Source organism: Psammomys obesus, unplaced genomic scaffold, assembly GCF_907164565.1.
Source record: "Psammomys obesus unplaced genomic scaffold, mPsaObe1.curated_primary_1811, whole genome shotgun sequence".
NCBI classification, from domain to species: Eukaryota; Metazoa; Chordata; class Mammalia; order Rodentia; family Muridae; genus Psammomys; species Psammomys obesus.
The window spans coordinates 535058-557293 of record NW_026596085.1 but is presented as its reverse complement, the minus strand read 5'-3'; the positions used below and the strand labels follow the sequence as shown (position 1 = coordinate 557293).

The 22236-nt window shown below is 53.0% G+C and overlaps 1 protein-coding gene across 2 annotated transcripts in view; it reads left to right on the top strand.

Annotated features, from left to right (window-relative positions):
• The window catches only part of Scn8a (sodium voltage-gated channel alpha subunit 8), a 97578-nt gene that overhangs the window by 5875 nt on the left and 69467 nt on the right, over positions 1-22236 (top strand). For both annotated transcript variants that reach the window (XM_055626838.1, XM_055626837.1), the window contains exons 2-5: positions 14134-14252; positions 15854-15943; positions 16394-16522; positions 18264-18355. In XM_055626838.1, the coding sequence (XP_055482813.1) occupies positions 14134-14252; positions 15854-15943; positions 16394-16522; positions 18264-18355 (430 nt within the window). The remainder of the gene's footprint in view (positions 1-14133; positions 14253-15853; positions 15944-16393; positions 16523-18263; positions 18356-22236) is intronic.

Here is a 22236-nt window from a genome sequence, read left to right as displayed (position 1 = left end):
CCCCCCCCCCCCACTGACCTCAGCCCCTGGCTCACTGTCAGTCCCCATGACTGCTGTCTGCATGTGCGCTCTGGAGCTGTTGATGGCTCTGTCCACCTCCTGTTACTTTTCAAGGGAAGGTTGCCTCTCTCCCTGACCCCTGCCTGCCGGAATGGCTTAGTGGGAAGAGTGTTGTGTTAGTTCAGGGTCTCCACTGCTGTGAAGAGACACTGCCACCACGGCCATCCTCAAGAGCAAACCTTGAGCCGGAGCTGGCCTACACATCACAAGTTTGGCCGTTGTCATGGCGGGAAGCGTGGAGGCACGCAGGCAGTCGTGGTGCTGGGGAAGGAGCTGAGAGTTCAACATGGAGGCCTCAAAGCCCACCCCAGGGACATGCTTCTTCCCACCAGGCCGTGCCTCCCCGTGAGCCTGGGGCCCACTTTCTTTCGAACCACCACAAGCAGCTCACCGGGAATCGAAAACCTTGGGTTTATTTTCATCTTTTGTCTTTGGTTTGCTCTCGGCCAAGTCAAATGGCCCAGGCCTTGGTTTCTCACCTGGGCACAGGTGTGGTCGAGTGGGCGTGTGTGCATGTCTGTGCGTGTTTGCATGTCACGTTTGAGCTGTGTTTGAGCTCTCTGCCCCTCTGTGTTTCCCACCCTGGTCCTCTTCTTGGACCGCTCTCCCTTTCACCTCAGCTGATGGCATCCCTCCCGCTCCCCGGGCCCCCCCCACAGGCTCCTTCTCTGAGGCCTAACTCCTGCTTCCACACCTGACCTGAGTGAGTCCTCTCCTGCGTTTCTCTAACAGTCTCTCTTTAGCCCACCGGCGTAGAGAAGCTGGCATCATCCGTGCATGTGTGGAGGGTCCCTCTGTGCCCACCGCTTACTGTGGCGTTTCTCACTTCGTCAGCAATGGAGCGTCCGCTCCTGAAAATGCAAATCTAGTTTGTCTCCCTCTTTTCCTCCCTCCCTCTCTCTCTCTCTCTCTCTCTCTCTCTCTCTCTCTCTCTCTCTCACACACACACACACACACACACACACACACACACACAGGTTCCCTGGGCCTCGGCAGATGTTCCTTTTCAAATCTGTTTGCATGTGTCAACAGGTATGCAGAGCCAGGCTGTTGAGGACGGTTCATGCTGTGTCATGGGTGTGACTGAAGTGTTGCCAACGAGTGGTTCCATTGCACACCTTTGCACGTTAAGCGTAGATGTTTAAAATTAAAGGTGCATGTTTTAAAACTTCGAAAGTTTATTTTGTCATTAATAGTTTTTTTTTTTTTTTTAATGATAGAGGAAAGTGAGATGGCGCTTCAGTTTCTCTTCGGTGAGGCAGTGAGGGGTTCACTCTCGGGCCTGGCTGATGGGCGGATACTGGGCTCCCCATGTGCCAGGGGTGGTTATGGCTCCAGAAGGGGCGCATGCACCTCAGCAGGTCTCTCCTTCTTGGCCTTAGCAGTTGCCTGAGGGCCGGGTCGTTTCTGATCCTGTCCTATCCAGCGCCAGGCAGTCTTCCGTTTCTCTAGTCCATTAAGTGAGGCTGTGCTAAGACTGGCTGTGCTGGCGGTTCCTCCGTGTGAGCTCCCTGTGGGCAGCGTGTGCTTCTCTCACCCTGCTCCCTTTCCGTCACAGCACCTAACACTGCCATGTGGGGCTTCAGCTGGTTCTCCTTCATCTCTCTTGAGCAGCCAACACGCGGCCTGCTGTCCAGTAGCGACCTGTCAGTATTTGCTGAGTGGACGAGGACCTTCGGAGAGAACTCGAAGGAAAACAGCACGTACTTTCTGAGCGACAACACAGGGTCTTTACGTGAAAGTTTTCCAAAGTGAACTGAGCTTTCTCGGTAGGGAAAACTAGTTAGCATGATATTTCTTTCTCAAAAAATAAAAAAAAGAAAAAAAGGTTTTGCTTAGGCGCTGAGGAGTAGATTAAAAAATCGGTTTCTTGATGATTTAGAGAGGTTGGTAGAGGCTGGGTCACTGTGGGGGCCCAGCATACTCTCCACGCTATTCGCAGAGCCCGAGAGTTAGGAAGGACCTTGTCAAAGTCATTACTAATCTCCGCTCTCCAATGCCTCAGTGTTTGCGGGCTTGCTGGCCAGACAAGCCTGCAGCCATGTCCACCCCATGAAGTGTTTTTCTCCTTGTGTTATTAGCCTTGCTTTTAATAAGTGACCATGAGAAGAGAGAAGCGGGTGAGGAATGCCTGCCGTGTGGGCGGCCTCACCGGAAATGCTCGGTTTCATTCAGAGAGTACTTCTTGGGTAGAGCATTCAGACTGAATAAAATCCAGTCTCCACCCCAAAGCAGCCTGCAGGGCAGCTGCTTACAGGGGGTGGTAGGTGGGAGTAAGGGTTTGTGATGACTGTGTGGGCAAGAGGGCACCAGGATGATTTTATAGCAAGAGCAGGACTTGAATTAGGCTTCAGACCTCGGAGATGAGGGATGAACTTTGAAGGGCAGAGAGCACAATGGGAGTAGATGGGCAGAGGCACACTGTGCAAGAAGAGCCCGTTTGCCCAGCACAAGTGGGAAATAGAGAAAGACTGAGGTGCGGTGGGAAGAGGTCGAGGCTGTGAGGCCCACATGTGTGCCCTTTCTGTATAGTCAGCAGAGAGCTGTTGAGGACATTAGGTGGATGAACGGGTTTGTGACGACAGCTGGCTTGAGGGGGCAAAGGGTGTTGCCGACATGCAGGACACACAGAGGGACAGAGACTGGACGGGGGACCCTCCGGGGAGTAACAGGACACACAGAGGGACAGAGTGGACGGGGGGACCCTCCCGGAAGTAACAGGACACACAGAGGGAAAGAGACTGGACGGAGGGGCCCTCCGGGGAGCAATGGGGAACAGGTGAAGCCAGGAGTTAAGGCAGAGATTGCGGTTGTCTGTTTCTGCGCACGGGACTGCAGCACGTTTTAGGGTCAACCTGAGCTGTGAGGATGCTAATGCCCTCTCCTCCCTCCAATAAGAGCCTCCAGTGTACTGAGCACAGGCGGCCAGGGTGCACCCGAATGGCAGGATGGGTTTGCTCCTGCCGTGACGTCTGCCGGATCCTCTTCCAGGCTGAACATTATGCAAATTTTACTTCAATAAAAGTTGGCCTGTTGGTCCCTGTAGTGATGATGACCTTTAGAGGATGGGGGTTCTCCGTGGTCATGCTGACCGTTTCCAGGAATGGTTAACTTCGTTTCAGCGCTTCCGTAGTCCAGGGGGGTGAGGCTATCTTCCCTGCATGCGGGCTTCTCTTGCTTGTTTCTGACATCACACGGACGCTGTAGGTGGCTCCTTACACGCAACCTGGCTGACACAAGTCACTTTTGTTAGCTGTGGTTCCCAAAGGGTGTCTGTCTGACTCCGGCTCTGAGGACGTGTGTTTCCTGTGTGCCGCTGACACTCGCACCTTGGCCTGTGCGATCCCGTTTGCACAGAGAACTCTTCTGCTCGCAGAGGACTGGGGTGTCTGTCCGTCTGCCGTTCAGGACTAGGTCCTCTCCTGCCTTTGCCTCAGGGCTGTTGTGCCCTTGGCCATGGGCTAACTGTTCTGCGGTTTTCATCCTTCTCTCCCCTGGGGTTGCTCGCCCTGTCTGTGGACATAGGCAACGCCTCTTCCATCTCACGAATCTCTGCAGAGCAAAGGTTTCTCATGCCCTCAGGAACTATGGTGGAGCCTGACTACCGTCCTGCAGCCTCACCTTTCTCGCAGAGGTGGGGGAGGTTCTGTAGGTCCTATCTCACCGAGCCTCTCAGGGGTGACTAGTTATAGCTCTTTACTTCTCTGATAGCTCAGGCCTGTTTCCCTTTCTTCCTCTTCTCCCTCCGCCTTTCTTTTCAGCCTTGGCCATGTTTTCACTCGGTGCTCACCCTCGGTGACCTCACCCTGTCTCAGGACGGGGCCTCCGATTGTGAACTTTAGCCTGGGTTGCTTTTTCAGGCCTGGTTTTCCTTTCTGGGTTCCCAGATGCCCCTGTAGGTTCCCCGCAGGTGACCAGTGTGCTCGTATTCGGCTGTCTCCCCCTCAAGCGCCTTACTGTCGTCTTTGGTAGCAACACCAATACACACACAAGCGTCTCTGGGTTTGCCAGTCAGAATGTGGGTATGATGATGGTTTTTTTCCCTTTTTTAGTTGCTTATGTGAATGTGTGTTTGGCCTGCATGTATGTTTGTGTACCGTGTGTGTGTGTGTGTGTGTGTGTGTGTGTGTGTGTGTTCGTTCAGTGCCAGCAGAGGCCAGAAGAGGGCACTGGGTGCCCTAGAACTGGAGACTCTGACCTTTGTGAGAGCCGGAACTCAGGCCCTCCAGAAGAGCAGCCAGTGCCTCTCCAGCCCCTAATGCACATTTCAAAAGTTAGAAAGGAAAATCTAGATTAACTATTAACCTTATCCACATAAATTCCTTGCCCACCCAGCTGGCATGCAGAAGAGCCGTGTCTCCATTCTGTGGTCTGGAACTTGTCTTTCATAGCAGGAAGTGGCCCTGGGCTCCCTCTCCGGTGCGCCCTGCAGAAAATGCTGCTGTTTGCAGACAGTGTCTGCTGGTGTGCTTTAGAAATTTGATGTCTCACTTTCTTAGTCACCTGTTCGTGCCACATCTTCCCATGGCAGCTGAGGCTTTGAACAGGTGCGAAGGCTTTTCAGAAGCCACAGTTAATGAATTCGTAGAGGTGGGTGGGCCACAGGTCAGACAGGTGATCCTGTCACTGAGTCCCTAACAGAAGGCTAGAGGCACAGATCATTAGACCTTCTCTGTACAGTTTCTTCATGTGTAAGAGACCCTGTCAGACATTTACTAAGCACGCATGGTCTGCCAACCCTGTGCCACCTCTGCTTGCTAAGGCGAAAACGTCACGGTGGGCGGGAGCAGGCCCCTGCCTCCCTGCTTCCTGTAAAGGCCTGTAATTATGCTTTACAGAATGCACCTCAGCTTGCTGTGTTCTTACACCTTAGCAGGAGAAACTCCCCCTGAAGGACGGAAGCATGACCGTGGAGGAGGTTTAGGCCTGCCCTGGCCTGGGGAGCAGCCATGCTGCCTTAGCCATGAAGCGGGCTGCTGCTCTGTCAGGTGGCTTCCCGTGGCCAGGAAATAGGTGGGAAGAGTGACAGTGTATAGCCACAAACAGGTGTGGTATTCACATTCTTCCAGCAACCACCGGGGAAAACTGTTAGCACCTGCCTTGCTCTGGGGTACACTCGGCTTCTGTTTTGTTTTGTTTGTGACTGTTAAAGGGATCAGTTAGAAAAGATTCCCTCAGTCTAGTTCCAAGAAGCTTTCCTGCCCTCCACTCTGTAACAGTAGCTTAGGGATCCCTCTGGGACTGGTGTCATCAAGTTTGCTGTTGTTTTTGAGACAGGGTCTTTCTATGAGCCCTGGCTGGTCTGGAGTTTGTTATATAGACCAGGCTGGCTTTGAACTCACAGATCTGCCTTCAGTGCTGGTATTAAAGGTGTGTGCCATCACACCCATTTTTTTTTAATCAAGGTTTAAAGCTTTCTTTCACTGCAGAGCAGCAAGTAAGTTGGACCATTGCGTTGCAGTGCTGAGCTTCACAACTTACTAGTATGAAGTCCGTCTTGTCTAGACTGGGACCCGCCCCAGGGTGGTTGGGGAGATGATTAGAGAGCACGGCAGCATGCCTGCACAGTACGTGATTAGTAGACATCGGGTGCTTATTTCTTCCGTTAGGCTCAGAGGTAAAATTACCAATAGCTGTGAAATGTTTAATGTTCCTTTACTTATTTAACGTGTACTGGTGTCTGTCTACATAGATGCGTGCGCCACACCAGTGCAGCGCCCAGGGAGGGACCGGATTTACAGTGTGTGAGCCACCGTGTGCGTGTGTGTGCGTGCGTGTGTGTGTGTGTGTGTGTGTGTGTGTGTGCACGTGCGCGCGCGCGCGCTCGTGTGCTGGAAGTCTAACCTCGTCCTCTGGAAGAACAGTCAGTGCTCCGAAGAGCCGGCATCTCTCCGGCCCCACGACCGGGTGCTTTAAACACGGGTTTACAGGTCTCTCCTGCCTTGTCCCTGAGAATGCCAGAGTTGTAACCATGCAGGCAGATAACCGTGCAGGCAGAGCGAGTGGAAGAGTTTGCTGAGTCCTCGTGCCCTGCCTTAGCTCAGTGTCTTTCAAGATGCCTGAGTTGTATCGGTGTCCAGGCATTCTGGGAATGCAGCCCGCTTTGGCTTTGTTGGTGCCTTTGTATAGCTATGTTTAACACAATTTCGCTTGAGCCAGGAAATCTGGTCCCTCGGAGCTCTCCTGCTGTCCCACCCTGCTGATGGGCGTTAAGACATCAGTTCAGTAATTCTGGCTTGTCAGCTCACTTATTGCCTCATAGCTTCACAGCCTGGTTAGATTCTGCCTTAAATGTTCTTTTCCCCAAACGAGCTTTTGTTGGTTCGTTCATTTGTTTGTTTTGAGGCGGGGTCTTGTTAGGAGCCCAGGCTGATCTCAGACTGACAGGTTTCCTGCCTTAGCTTCCCAACCACTCAGGAAACACCCGGGGCCCTTTTTGAACGGTATTTGTTGCTGAATTGGCCATGTGCATGGTTGCTCTGAAGAGCACGCCGGTCTTCTGGCGATTAGCGAACGCTCGCCTGGGAGAGGTGAGCACACTGGCTCCTGGTCAATAGCTGTGACCGAACACCTGCCGGAAAGTGACTTCCGGGAAGAAGGGTCAGTGTGGCTCACAGTTTAAGAAGGGCACAGTCTGCCTGCCGGGGCGGAGCTGTGAAAAGCTGTGTACAGAGACCTGTGCTGGGCTCAGCCCCACGCACCTCCTTCCTGTTCAGTCCAGAGCCCCAGACATGGAGTCATCCGTGGTCACGGTGGGTCTTCCCAAGTGAAATCTTGGTGCAAACATCCTTACGAGCACACTGGCAGATGTGTTTCTGTGGCGGTTCTAAAGCTGGCCACGTGGACGGTGAAGATTAACTGCTGCCGTCCTCTGACGGCGAGACACCCAGACACACAAGTTTGGCCTAAATTGTAACACCCCGCCCTCTCCACGGCCTCCTTTTCATCTCACACTGCCCAGTGCCCTCCTCTGTGCATCTCCACAGCCTTTAACAGTCGGAACACCGTTCAGGGGTCCAGAGTCTCAGCTGAGACTCCTAACTGTGAGCGTCCACTGAGCGAAGACCCAGAGATTGCGTTCTTCCAGCGGCCAGGACAGAGCTAGCACTGCCCACCACAGAGCGAGGGATCCCGGGGAGGGGCTGGGCCGCAGCAAGGGCAGGCTCGGCAAGCAGCCGCCAACCCTGCCGCACAGGCCTGTGAGGGAGTCACGTGTGCTGTGGCGGCCTTGGATGTCCACCTTCCCTTCACTGTGCCTGCAGCACACAGAGCTGTGCGTGCACGTCTGTGTGTGTGTGTGTGTGTGTGTGTGTGTGCGCGCGCGCGCGCGCTACGCAGGTGTTTCTTGCAGCGAAGGCTTTTCCCTCCCAACCTTATGCAGTGACCTTTCAGGGCCTCCTTGTGCGGAACCCAACTCTGCCACACTTTGCCTGGCCTCGATCACTTTCTGGACCTTGGCATAAGCTTTTTGTGTGGGCAGCAGTTGTTTTTGTTTTTGTTTTGTTTTGTTTTTTTTCAAGACAGGGTTTCTCTGTGTAGCCCTGCTGTCCTGGACTCCCTCTGTAGACCAGGCTGTCCTCAAACACAGAGATCCGCCTGCCTCTGCCTCCCGAGAGCTGGGCTTAAGGGCGAGTGTGTCACCACTGCCTAGCGGCACAAGCGTTTATGACCCTCCTTTTTGTCTTTCATGCCTACAAACCCAGCTCCATCTGGACGGTCCTGGCTGGTTTTACTGCCGGCTTGGTGTGTAGCCCTTGGGATTACAGTTGCAGCAAACCTTCGTGCCTTCTAGGCTGACCATGAGGAAGCATCTCTCCAGGCAGCGGTTTCCAAACGGGGAATCTCCCTGGTGTGGCTCAGGGCCGAGGCTTCGAGCCTGCCACCGTAGAATCCTCACTCAGGACAGACCTGTGTGCGCAGCTAAATCTGTCTGCACAGACCTCATAGACACATCCAGTGGTGCGTTTCATGCTGATTCCAAACCCATCAAGTGGACAGCGGTGACTCTGCTGAGCGGGTATGCAACAGATTTAGGCAGGTACAAATGGGCCCAAAACGAGAGAATGGGGCCGTTCTAGAGATCAGAACAGTTAGGTCAGGTTCAGGCTCTAGGGAGTGTCTTCACTAGTCCCGTCACGCTGGCAGACGGGGACTTTGTTCCAGCTACCCTCCTGTAGGTTAGGTGGGTGTGCAGAGCGAGGTCATCAGCTGCTCGCCCCTCGGGAGGCGGAGCCTGTGACGGAGTGAGGAGAGTTCTCCTGGGCCACATGTCACACAGCTGACCGGGTTCGCCCGGGTTCGTAGGACATCTTCTGTTCTATTCTGTGGTTTCCCTAGCCGTGTGTTCGCTGCTTGTGCACCTGGCAGTCTGTCTGTGACTCACCTTTTGCTGTTTTCACCTGTCCTTTTCCTGTGGCTGGGGAACTGCTCCAGTGTGGGCTGCAGGGCTGAGGACATGCTCGTCAGAGGGCCACACTGCAGCGCCGTGGAGCTGTGGAGCTGCGTGGCGTCTGTCCCACACTGTCACTTGTCCGGCCTGCATATGAGTGTGCTCGTATCTGTCTGGGCACGATGGCTCGTCCCCCAACCGTGGGCCCCAAAGAAGAGTCTTTGCACCCCGAGTTAGCAGGGGCCGTACTCCTAGGTCACACGCAACAAAGCGCACACGGCTAGTTAGAAGGAAACGCCTGTGCTTTCTAGAAGGCTCATGGCGTGCTGACACACTCTTTTATCAATTCTCCTGGCCGTCATTTGTTAAGAGCCGTCCCGCCGCCCTTCATGGGCTCTGTGCTCAGGAAGATTCTCTGCTGTTGTCATAAACGGATATTTCCCCTCGGGCAGTAAACCACAGCCCAATTCCAATTTCCTTTTAACTCATTTGCTTCACAAAGATCTAATTTAAGGCGGACTGGGTAGCATCATCTTGGACTCGATGGCCACCAAGTGGTCGTTGCTTAAGAAATGTTCTCCTAAACATCTAAGGCTCGCTCCTTGCCAGCTGCCTCCTGAAGGGTCTGCTGTCGGCGCCACACTGAAGTGGGGGTGAGGCTTCCCTGCTGGATCCCCCGCCTGGCAGTGACGATAGGGGCTGGATTGAAGAGGGAGTGTGTCTCCACTTTTCACTTCTGTGCAGTTATAGCACAGCCTTAATCCCAGCACCCAGGAGGCAGAGGCAGGTAGATCTATTCAAGGTTGAGGCCAGCCTGGCCTGGAGTGGGTTCTAGGACGGCCCCAGCTACATAGCGAGACCCTGACTAGAAAAACAAACCAGCATGTATTTCCTGCCGGTGAAGTTACGCGTTGTTTGGTCACTGTGAGAATATCAACTTTAAGGAAGAAAGGTTTGTTTTGGCCCTGGCATCAGTTGGTCCAGCCCGTGGTCAGCTGTGGTGAAACAGCGTCATGACAGAAGGGCATCGAAGGGGGCAGCTGACAACCAGCCGCAGGAAGGGGCGGGGAATAGAACATACCCATCCGGATCTCCCTCACTCACCCGCCTGCTCACTCAAGCTCCGCCCCGCCCTCCAGGCCCCACCAGGACCCCCAAACGCTGTCAGGTTACCACTGCGACAATGGATTCATCCAGGCGCTCCATGCGAACCCTGCGATGCAGTCACGTCCTAAAAGCCTCACCTCTGCTCAGGGCTGGTGCCAGGAGCCGAGCCTTCAGTCCTCAGGGAGCTGCCCGTGCCCAAACCACGCTGCTGTTCACCGCCCCTGCCATATTCGCTCTCTCCGAAGGAGCGAGCATGGGAGCAGGGGAGACAGCACGGCACATACAGAAAGATGTGGGGCTCTGTCCCCAGGAGGCTGCCCCCATTCCCCGCTGTGCCCCCCCCCCCCCCCCCCCAGGCCCCCCCCCCCCCCCCCCGGCCCCCCCCCCCCCCCCACAGCACCAAGCACCCCCCCCCCCCGCTGTGGCCCCCCCCCCCGAAAATGGACTGACAACTCCCAGAGCTTTGCCTGCACCTCAGCAGGTGTGTCTTGTGAAATTCCTAAGATGTAGCAACACAGACAAGGCTAGAAAGGACTGGCCGAGCCCAGCCAACAGGCCTCTCGGCTTCTAAATGGGAAAAGCGAGAGCCAGGGAGAGGCAGTGGCTCACCTGAGCACACAGCAGTGAGGGCCGGGAGATGGAGATGGTCCTCGTGTTTCGGGACACCTGAGGGACGCTGCACTCGCTCGCTGGAGGGCAGATTCTCTGGACTCTTGTGCAGGCCCGTTTAGCTGCCTCTAAGGTGGGGTTAGCAATCGCTGCGTTCAGAGTCCTCACGGGATTCCAGGGCAGCCGATCTGGCCTTCCTTAGAAACTGGCACGAGCTGCCCTACGGGCCAGATCCATGTTGCCATCTGTGCTGTGTGGCCACTCGCTAAGTTTAGTTTATTCCCAAATACTTGGATGTGGGGGAAATTGGCGTGTCCATGCAGCTCGACAGAAGTGCAGCCGTGTGTTTACACGTCAGTGGCCTCTGTGCCCCTCAGCGCACAGCGCTGCTTAGCACCTGAACACCTACAGAGAATGCCTGCCTGCCGGCACATCCCGGTCTCCGCGTGTCCCGGGAGCCCTGTAAAGCCCAGTGTTCACTGGGAAATTCCTGAGCTCTGAGCACAACGGGTGTTGTCCATACGCCCTCTTGCTTTATCCAGAAGGCGTGTTTAAGAAACACTTCATGCAAATTACAGGCAAATCTAATTATTTTCAGGATAGAGTAAATTACAGAGCTTCTGAACGTGTGGAGGATGTGCGTTTGTTTAGGGAGCTGGGTGTGCAGAAGATGATTCTCACTCACTAGAGAAAGGGCCTTTACGGGTGGGATGGGGAGGATAAAGGCTGTGAGGGTCGAGAAAGAAGTAATGCTAAAAGTTGTCTTTATTTCGTGTGCAACATTGTCTCAGTCGTGAAAGTTATACTTCATGAGTGAAAATGTAACTGGTAAAGTGTTTGTTTCCTAACCAGTCTTTTAAAAACTCTGTAGAAGTCCCTGGCTTTCCCCAACATCTGTTTTCTGGTTCATCACCAGAAGCCCAGCTAGCTTTTCAACTGATATGTCCTCTGATGCCTTCTTTTCCCCCTTCTCCCACCTCAGATAACAGATTGTTCATTAGCCAACAGACAGCATTTATTGAGCACCTTCTGTGTGCAGATAATGGCTCTGTAATAGGAAACGCCTCCCATGTGATCAACCCAAGAGAAAGAAAATGAAGGGCAAAGAGAGTAGGTTTTGTTGTTGTTGTTGTTTAAGTCTCATTATTTGTCTTAAGGGAGCAGGCAATCTCGTAAAGGTGAGCTTTAGGTCCTGCTGCATGGGCCAGTGGTTTTGTTGGTTTGGTTTGGTTTTTTCCCCACTCTTCTTAGATGCTCTACCCAGGAGCTTGAATTTCCCATTTACCAGAGAACCCATCTCGTGTCAACTTCTGCCGTGCAGTCATGAAAGCACCACCCAGTCTGGCCCCAGAGAGGAGGTAAAGAGGCTCTGATCTTGGTGCTCTGCGGGGGGGTGGGGGGCGTGGGGGAGGACCCTCTGTGGTGGTTCCTCTCCTGAGCACCTGTGAACTGCTCACAGGCTACTAATCCCTTCTTACCCGTACTCCAGGGGAGTGGCTGAGGTTGAATGAGGAGGGTGTTTGAAGGCCTGGCATTGCACAGAGAGAGTTGCTATGGAAACACAGAGGGGCTCAAGTACTTCAGAAGGAGGGAGTATTGTGGCCCATTTATTTCTTCGGGAAGCCAAGAAATGGAAGAGCCAAATCTGTGCCCTTGACCTGTTTTAAGCTAACCCCAGATCTTCCTAGTTGCACCTGCTTTTAGGATAGGGCTTTCTCTGGAGATTATAACTGAATCTGTACATACTAGTGTCAGAAGAGTGGTTAGCACAGCACCGTACCAGACCTGGGATGGGCGGGAGGGCATTCCTAAATGAAAACAGCTGCACACCAAAGCTGCTTTTCTTCCGGGAGAGCCTGGTGACTCTGGCAGATGAAGAGAGTATAAAACAGGAGATAAGAGGAACGGGACTCTAAAAGCACTCTGCTGGGCACTCTTTGGGAGTATGTGCGCCGAGCAGGGTACTGAACTGCACGAGGAACTGAGAGTGTGACTCTTGCGTCTGAAAGAGTCAGGCTGAGTCTCCGGAAGGCGGGCAGAGGAAGGGGAGGGGGCTGCTGCCCTGGGCCCCAGCTGGCGTGTGTTAGGTTAGACCTCGTGCCGGCATCTTCGTTAGATCTTAGATGCTGGGTTTTGATGGAGGCATTCTACTGCCGTCACTGTGTGCGACCGCCTGTCTGAGCAGGCTGTGTACCCTGTCTCAGTTTTCCTGGTTAAGCTGTCTTTGTACTTCTGGGCTGTATCTCGTGTGGTCAGATACTCAGTCCTTTGCGGGCTGAGAGATCTAATTCTGGTATTTTTGCTGAGGCCCTTTATGCCCGTACTAATGAAATTCTCTCAGTCTAGAGCCTTCTCTTCCTGTGACGTCATTGCCTGCTTCTGTATAAAGTAACCTTAGAGAGTGAGTTGGGAATTATTCCTCTCTCTTCCATTTTTTTTTTTTTTTTGGAAGAGTTTGTGCTAATTCTTTAAACATTTGGTAGAATTCATTAGTGAAGCCATCTGGTCCCTGGGCTTTTCTTTGTGGGGGTTCATTTTTTAATGCATGGCACAGAAGGGTATTTATAGTAGTCTCACTTGAGGGAAAGACTGTTTAAGGCTAGATCTGTGCGCTGGTACTTATAAAGAAAAATTCTGGAAGGATATAAAAAAAAAAAAACTAGCCAAAATATTAGCACTGGGTAATAGAATGGAACTTAATCTAGTATTTTTAAATTCTAGGCATACTTCATCCACAATAAAACACGATTTTAAAAGACCCCTTACAAGTGTCTCCCACTTGGCTCTCTGCTGTCTGTGTTTGTGCTGGCCTGACCCCCACAGGGACTCCCGCTTTGGCAGCCCCTGCGTCTGTCCCCAGCGCCCTCTGCCCTCTTCTGTCCTCTGTCAGGTTGTGCTCAACCCTGCCTGCCGTGCCGCTCCTTTTCCTGGCCACCCGTCAACCTGCTCAGTCAGTTTCTTTAGTTCCTGCTTTTTCTCTGGACACCTCCTGCTGCCTCTCCTTTTTCACCACCCACAGGCAGGCTGGGGTAGCGGGGTCTCTCCTGTCCTGCAGCCTCTCATCGTTTTCTTTTGAACTTCGTACTTACCCACCATCATGACTGTAGGGCCACACACGTCCTCCTGTAAAGTTCCGTTGAATTCTGTGTGTCGTCCGCCCCCCCCCCATCTTACCGTGGTGCTTGGCCGGGTAGGTGGGCAGTGTGAGCCCTGAGATGCGTGTGACTGTCGCCTGCTCCAGGGACATAACGCAGTCTGGGTTGGTGGGAAGATTCGTGCTGGCAAATACAATTGAGTGCTTTTGGCAAGGTTGGTGCTGGGAGCTCTAGAAGCCAGACCGAGCAGATTCGGTGAGTAAATATTGAATGAAGTGTTCAGCCTCCTTGCTTCCTTCCAGTCTCCGCCCGGCTCTCTTTTCCGCACAGGCTGACTGGCCATCTGACCAGTCCTTCACTGTGGTCTTCTCTGCGCCGACTCTTTCCCTGCCCTGACGGCCCTGTCTTCTCTGTGTCAGGGTCAGCATAGCTGACCTCCTCGCATTCACACTGACTGTCTTCCTGGTTGGAATGTAAACTCCTCAGACAGGGACTACCTTGTTCCTCATCAACTTCTAAACACCTGCAACCGTGCCCGACACGAGCCCTTCTTAGCCACAGTTCCTGAGACAGTGAGCCTGAAATGAGTGAACTTTAGTTCCCTGCCCGGACTTGGCAGAGACAGTTCGAAATTATCCAAGTGCGAACCTGCTAATCTCACGGCCCTGTTTAAATGCAGCCTGAGGCCGGGTGCTGGCATGGAGGGGACAGAAGCTGTTTGGCTAAGGTCTTTGTTTGTTTGTTTTGCCTTAAAAGCCAACCGGGAGCAAAGTTCAAAGTATCTTTATGTGAGTTTATTCCTGACCCAGGAAAATGTTTTGTGCGGTGACTAGTGCTCATGTTTTAATGATCTCTCCTTTTCTTTCTCCACAGACCTTTGTAGTATTAAACAGAGGGAAAACTCTCTTCAGATTCAGTGCCACGCCCGCCTTGTACATTCTCAGTCCTTTTAACCTCATACGAAGAATAGCTATTAAAATTTTGATACATTCATATCCTTTTCTGCTGGGAGCGGGTGCTGCGGGGCTGTGAGCGTTCGAGGTGCCGACAGCTGTGCTCTGTACTCTCTCCCCAGGAGTGTCGCTGCCCAGCCCGAGGGTTAGAAAGAAAGTCCAGCCAGACCCAGGAGGCGCTTCTGCAGACCTGTTCTTAAAAACATGGCGGAAGTCTAGAACTTTGTTGGTGTCATTGTGAGGGGCAAATTAAGATGTTTTAACCTGGTACTGAAGTCTTGGCTTTTTAACACTTTCATTCCATGATAAATTTAGCTTGTTAATGTATTCATGTGTGATATAAAAACTTTTTGCAAACTACATCTTTAATCACAAATAGCAGAATGAACGCTTTAGGGTTGGTTTTGCTTGTTTGTTTGCTAGAGAAGGAGATTACAATGTACCTGGTATTTCTCAGATGACATCAGGTCCCTGGCACAGAGAGTCAGACACAGACTGGATAAACAGGGATGTTTTCTGAGGTTTGCCCTCTGCTTAAGTAGGGAAGCGCCAACCTTTGCGTCCTACGAATACAGAGCGTGGGACAATGGCAGGAGATCTGATGGTTAGCAGCCTGGAACTGCGGCTAAACGTGAATGACTGAATGACGGGGACTTCACTTAACGGCGCTTGGCCCCGGGCATCAGCGGGTGTGACGCCCTCCAGGGAGGCCAGGGAAGCCAGCAGGTGCAGCTCCACCTTGTGGAACTTGCTTCACCTGGTTGTGAGGTCAGGAGGTTTGTAAGGAATGGAGATTTGCAGCGGACTGTGTCCACCCCGGGCTGGAGGGGGGCGTGTCTGTGTCAAGTACCCTAAAGGCTGTTATTTCCTGCCCCGAGATCACTGCAGCTGCAGAGAAGAGAAAAGCCCACCTAGAGGCAGCAGCTTCCTCAGCGCTCCTAGGAAGGTCAGGATGGGGAGTAACACCTGCGGGGAAGTGAGTTTGCGGAATGTGAGCTCTGCCCTCACGCAGTTTGAGAACTCCTGCTGGCTTTAAAACGGGTTCGTTTCTCTCAATAGACAAGAACAGAAAGGGCTGAGAGGGATTCTGGACGGCCAGGCCACCTCCTCAGTGATCACCCTCTTACCTGTCTCAGGACGGCTGGGGCACAGGGACCCAACAGGCCACACTGGTTTTCAGGCTGGACACAGCCAGCGCACGGTGGCTGGACCGTGGCTCATAGAGACACGCAGCCCGTTGGAAGACCCCCGAGGAAAGTGAAGCATCAATTACGTGTGATTTCAGATAACTAATTAAGCAAGATAATTAACAAAACGTGAATACTGGGTGAGGGGTGGGAGGTGGATTTACTCTCTCCCCTGGTGGCCCTGGAGTCTTTGGTCACTCGCAGCAGCTGTTCACACGTTTTAAGTATTGACATGTTTCTCCATGGTCGGCATGGACAGAGGCGAGTGTGTCCAAAAGCAGTGGGCAGCGGCAGTCCTGCAGGCAGGGGACTGTCGGCCCGTCCAGCCAGCTACCGGTCAGGTGGGGTGCCCGGCTTTTCTTGTGGTGATTTAGGTGGCCGGTTTCCTCCCCTTCCTTGCTGGCGTGTTTCGGGGTCAGGCCGGACCTCGTTGGCCCCTTAACTCCTGCCCACAGTGTTCAGCATGATCATCATGTGCACGATCCTGACCAACTGTGTGTTCATGACCTTCAGCAACCCCCCGGACTGGTCCAAGAATGTGGAGTAAGTGGCCTTTTCCTCCAAGACTCACGCAGGGAGAGGAGAGAAGGAGTGACCGAGGCAGTGGTGGGGGCGGGCCGCCGAGGTAACGTGGATCTAGTGACCCGAGAAGTGGGCTCTGGAAAGCCAGGCCCTGCCGAGGGCCTGCCCGGCCCCTGCCTGGCAGGGCCTCTGCCATCCTGTGTCCTCCTTCCTCCGAGGCTGAGAGAGCCCTGGGGGCCTCCTTGCCCGTTCTGGAGTCATCCTGGTGTGCTCTGAGCACCAGTGGGGCCCTAATGTGGCACCCCGCTTGCTGCGGGTGCGTCGGTGGGCCTCGGAGGGGCCCCGCCCTCCGCTGCCAGGCGCCCTCTCTATCCTGTGTGTGGTGAAGCTGTGCCCTGTGCAAGTGCCACCTCCAAGGGCTCTGTGAACGCTTCCGTTGGGAGTAACCTCAGCTATCCGTATCCCTGACAGGTACACATTCACAGGGATTTACACATTTGAATCACTAGTGAAAATCATCGCAAGAGGTTTCTGCATAGACGGCTTCACCTTCTTACGAGACCCGTGGAACTGGCTAGACTTCAGTGTCATCATGATGGCGTGAGTCCCTTGTTTATTTTCCTGCTTTCTGGATGTGACTGTGTGTGTGTGTGTGTGTGTGTGTGTGTGTGTGTGTGTGTGTGTCCTGAATGGGCTTGGGTGATGGTGTAAGTAAATATGAGTTTGTGGAGGATTCTTCTTTTTCTTTTTCTTTTTTGAGTAGGGTCCTTGGCTCACCATATGGCCAAGGCTGTCTTGAGCTCCTGATCTTGCTACCTCAGCCTCTAAGTACGGGGGTTACAAGCTTGTGCCATGACATTTGGCTGCAGAATGGACAAGTCCTGGGTAACTGCATCTGACCCACAGGCTTTTGCCCAAGGTTCTTGTTTGCAAGGCCTTCACGTGGGGGAGTGAAGACTTGCTGTAAGGCTGGCAGGACAGTGGGCCGCAGCTTCCCCTGACATGCCCTCATTTTATTCCTTTTTATGACACAGGGAGCCTCTGTGAAGGCACGAAATATTTTGGGTGTGAACTTTTGGCTTAAAATGCACTTGAGACCTTTGACTCAAGACCTAAGCCCAAGTGTGCAGACTGGCACATCCAGAAAAGTTACTAGCCAGAGTTCCCAGAATTCCTGCTGGTGGCTGCGGTTCTGCACAGGTGTGCCGAGTGCATCCAGCCGTTCCTTTGCTCTAGTTACAAATGTGTCCATTTGAGGACGTTGGCTGCTGGTGGCTGTGGTGCCTTTATTTTTGTGTTAAGGAAGCACTTTAAGGGGAGATGGGAGCGGGCGTAAGTGTGTGAATAAAGAGGTGTGAGAGGAAGACAGCGTGTGCGAGTGTGGGCCTGAGCATCAGGAGGAGAAACGGGAGCGAGCGGTGTGCGCTGGGTGTCTGAAAACAAAAGTGACTCTCAGCTCTGTGACAGTCTCTGCTCGCTAACAGTGCAGAGTGTACATTGGTATGCATTTAAAATCTCTGTGACACAGGGCTGGTGATAACTCGATTTTTGCTCCAATCTCATGAGCTGGATTTTTTTTTTCCTGGAGCGTTGCTTTTGTCTGTTTCAGGGTAGAACTTCACCCTCAGACATGGCTGCAAACACTCAGGTGACTGCTGCCGACGTCATAGATTCTGCCTCGCAGGCTTTGTGGCCGCAGTCAGCCAGGGCCACTTTAATGTGAACTTGTTTTTGTGAGGCTCTTGTCACGAAGCAGACTGTTTCCATTCGTGAGGTTCATTAAACTGGGAATCTCAGTCTTTGACACTTGGCTTTCCCTCTTGCTGAGCTGAGGGGAAAGTCACTCTGGTGGAATCAGAACGCCACACCCCAATTTACGAGGAAGCCCCAGAATGCCCTGGGCCATCCGTCCTTTAGAACATAATTCTGAATTCTTTTGCCCATGTTTTTAAAAATATGTGTCCTTAAAGGTTTATATTTTAAAATTTGTCTTTTTCAGGGAGACAAAGTAAAAGCATAACTTGTATGTAAGACACCCCCCACCCCCTCGGCCAGCGGCACCTTTACAAGTTAACCCTGGTTTGATCCTGCAGGCATATAACAGAGTTTGTAAGCCTAGGCAATGTTTCAGCTCTGCGCACACTCAGGGTGCTGAGGGCTTTGGAAACTATTTCGGTAATCCCAGGTAAGATGGTCCGGGCTTGGTGTCAGGTGTTGGGTTAGGCCCTGATGTGACGTATTGTACTTTTTGTTTTGTTGTGATCTTGTTGTTTTTTCCTTTGATGTTTGTGTTGTATTTGTGTTTGTCATTTGTGTCTGTGTGTGACTTCCCTTACTGCAGATATGTGACAGAGTTTGTGGACCTGGGCAATGTCTCAGCGCTGAGAACGTTCAGGGTTCTCCGAGCTTTGAAAACTATCTCTGTGATTCCAGGTGAGCAGATGTGTGCACAAGACCGGTTTTCCCCACTCCTGTTTCCTTCCATTCCTCTGTCTGCCATTTGAAGCTGGAATCGGCATGTGTGAAAGGACCTTGTTGCGCTCTGCATGCTTTCCCTGAGAAATCTGGAATGGCCCCATGGTCCTTAGGCAGACTTCCCTGACCAATGCTTGCTGGCATGCAACCCTCATCCCGTCCATGTGTCTGAAACAGCACACACTTACAAACCTTTCGGGCCTTACCACATCTGAGGAGAGGCGCAATGGAGCGAGCCGTGTCTTTGTATACGAGTCATTTGAATCACGGCCTCGTGGAATTACAGTGACTTTAACCTCCACTGCCATCCCATTGCTTGTGATTCTGGACTTCCTGTGGCATGGTCTGCCAATAGCGTGTTATCCAAAGACTTGTGCTCCCTCGGGTGCCCTCGGGTGCCTGCCAATGTGACCATTCATCAAGGATCAACCTACTCAGACTAGTTAAAATTTAAGTCTTGGAGTCAGTAAGCCAAAAGTGCACCGTTGCGGTCTCGTATTCTACAACTGTCTGCCCCGGCACAGCGAGACTGGATGGACGTCTGCCGTGGGCAGGCTCAGGGGTCACTCTCGGGTGTGAGGCCCTCTGAAAGCATGTACACGTGCTGACGTAAAGCCGCAGGTAAGATATAAACAAAAAGCCGAGAAACTCAAAGGGACAAAAGGAACGAGAAAGTGGGTTGAGAAGGGGTTGAGTGACAACCTCTTAACATTTTTGCCTTTTTGCCTGGCCGAGCTAGCCTAGGGTTCTAAATCCCTTGAGACCCAGATGCAACTTCACAGGCACCCCCACTTCCCATCACCACCCATGCACCCCGGGTTAAGAGTATGTAATTGAAATCATCACACCTGGGCAATGAATGACCTTTCTAAGAATGAGGCTTGAAATCTAGAAGGAAAGACAGGCTTAGGTTAAAGCTGGCAGTGACCAGGCAGAGGTGAAGGCTGATGATGGTGCTCTTTGGCCTTTAGCTGGGGTCAGGGGGAGGAAGGGAAACTCCCCTGGTGAAAACGAGGTGCTGGGTGCCGTATTCTGAGCGCATGGTCCATCCGTGTGGCTGATTTCAGAAGCACTTCTTTTTCCTCTGGCCAGCCTCATGCCAGTGTCCCTGGCTGGGGAAACGGGGAGACAGAGTTGTGAAGAGGATAGGCTGGGGTCTACCAGGATCCTGGAGGGTGGTGACCCCCCAGGCAGCCTTGTTCTGCGTCAGCTGGACCACCGGAACCTTCCTTCGTTTTCCCTTTCTCTCTCCTCTTCCACATGGTCCTGGGTTTCCTGTTCCTCTCTCCCCAGCACGCTCTGCAAGGCATCTGTCCTTCTATGCTCTTGTGATCTCAAAACTCCTCTTTCAGAATTAAATTGGAGAGCTGTGTTCTCTCACTAACTGGGGCAGTGATGCTATCCCCAGCCTGGCTCATCAGGGCTGTTTTCGTCTCTGCTGTAGGGTTCGCTTCGAAGCTGGGCATTTCTGCAAAGTAATTCTTGTCAGAATTAGTACTCTCTGGCTTGTGCGCGCGCGCGCTCATGGGAGTTTGTGCATGGGTGAGAGTCTGTGTGCCTGTGTTTAGTGTAAATATACAGTGTCTAGAGCACAGTGCCTGGCTCACAGCAGTGCTGCATAAACCATTGTACTAGAGGCACTTACGGTAAAAAAAAAAAGCCCAGCGAAAGATTGGTGTCAAGACTTAGACACGAGCTTCAGTGTCTGGGGTGGGTCCTCGATTCCTCGCTCTGTGGGTGCCCGGGGGAGCTTCGGAGTGCGACTGCTGTGGGCACTAGCCTGAAGGCAGTGACGCCAGCAACAGATGGCTGTCAGGAAGCAGCTTCGAGCTTTTTGGCTTTGAGGTCCAGCCCCTTGCTCGCCATTCTTACTGTTGAGTGTTAGCGAGAGAAGCCGGCGGCTGGCGTCCTGTGGGGTTCTGAGCTTGTCTGTCATTCCCCAGAGAGCCGCAGGCCTACTACCTACAGGTTACCCACATGCACGCCGCTCCGGTTCCAGGCCGTGGCGCTGGGACACAGGACTTCCCAGTGAGACCCAAAACCGGGAATGCAAGTTCCGAAGGACTTTTGCTCCTCACTCCTACTGCCCGCAGTTCGGATCTTGGGCTTTTCCCGAAGCCGCCAGGACTACAGGGAGGAATTGCCAGGGCATTTGTTACTTTTCTGGCTGTTGTGAGAAACATCTGAGGAGCTTTGCCTTGTCTCACGGTCTGGAGGAGCACAGTCCCTCAGTCCCTTGTGGTGGGGAAGGCGTGGCGACAGGACCTTGAGGTCACGCCCGACCTCAGTGACCCTGCCTGGGTCACAGACACTCAGAAGTGTGTTTCTGACATGATCCTGTCAGGTTGACGATCCAGGCTGGCCGCCTCGGAGCGCAGCCACAGAGGTGACATGGCGCCTGTGCGACTCACGGCTGTCTATACCTCAGCTGCCTTTGTGAGAAAAGCTTGCTGAGAGCCTTCACCCTTCACCCCATCCCCGCCAGGGCCAAGGCTTGCTTTATTTATTTATTTGTTTGTTTGTTTGTTTGTTTATTACTTTGTTTTGCATTTTGGTAGCTGTTTTGAATATGCTGGTCAGCCAGGACTCTCTTAGGTTACATCAACCTTCTATATAAGAAATGCTTCGCCCGAGACCCTGCATAGCACTTTCAAGAGACCGAACTGTCATCCTGACCCTTCTTATTTGGTGGCTCAAGACCAGGACCCAGGCCACTGTGGCTTCCTGTTGGCCTCAAAGGCGTCCTCTTGGAGAACAGCAAACGCCCTCTGTGCTGAGAGTCGTCTACGCTCTCTGGGGCAGAATGAGTGAGGCTCACCTTGACGTTCATGTCTTAAACCTTTGTTTCCACCGGGAGAAACTGCCTCTGCAGCATCTGCCCCACGCCTGTGATCAGGGCAGGCAGAAGGTGACACTTCCGAGCGAGTCACTTCTCCCTGGGCCCCGATGACTAAGAAGTGAGGTCAAAAGTGCTGGGACCAAAGATGTGTGTCCCCACCACCAGGGTGATCGCTTATTTTTAAATAGTCAAGTTTTAAATCTTGTTGCTTTTGTGCTTCTCTTCCTTCTACGTTGAATATTAAGGAAAAAGAACCAAAATGTCATAGTGGTCCTCAGTAGAAAAGGAGGAGGAGAGCCGGCATTTGCAAGAGGAAAGTGAGGAGGCGGCTCTCTCCCAGGCTGGCTGGCCTCACGGCCCCGGGAGCGCTCCTTTCTCCCCCAGGCTGGCTGGCCTCACGGCCCCAGGAGCGCTCCTTTCTCCCCCAGGCTGGCTGGCCTCACGGCCCCGGGAGCGCTCCTTTCTCCCAGGCTGAGAACCGCTCCTGCCTGCTGCCGAGAGTGATGCCAGGACGAATCCTGTGGGAAACTGGCTCAGCCCAGTTACACTTCCCAACCTGAGCGACAGGCGGGAGTGTGAATTAACTTCACTTACAATTGGGCCGTTACAGCAGCAGACTGTGTCCAACATGCATGGCCGATCTCTCTGGACACAGCACGCAGGCCGGCTTTGTTCATCTGGTCCAGGGGTTTCGGGGGATCGCATAAGGTGACAGGAGGATCAAAAGTGCCTTTGGACGGAGAGTGGAGTAGAACCCTGCCACGCCAGCTCCTCCCGCTTCTGAAAATCCCCCTGGTCCCCCGCCCCCTCTCTGGTCGCTGGCCTTCGTACCTTGGGTCCCACTGTCCTTCCCAGGTCTGCAGTAAACGTATGAACTCTGTTCAGGCACATGCCAGCGCTGGTCACTGTTAGCCCCTCAGGAGCCCTGTCCATCTGACTGGCCCCCACTTGGCTTCTGTCTCAGGCTCTGTTGTGTAGGAGTCGTTTGAAGGCTGATTCT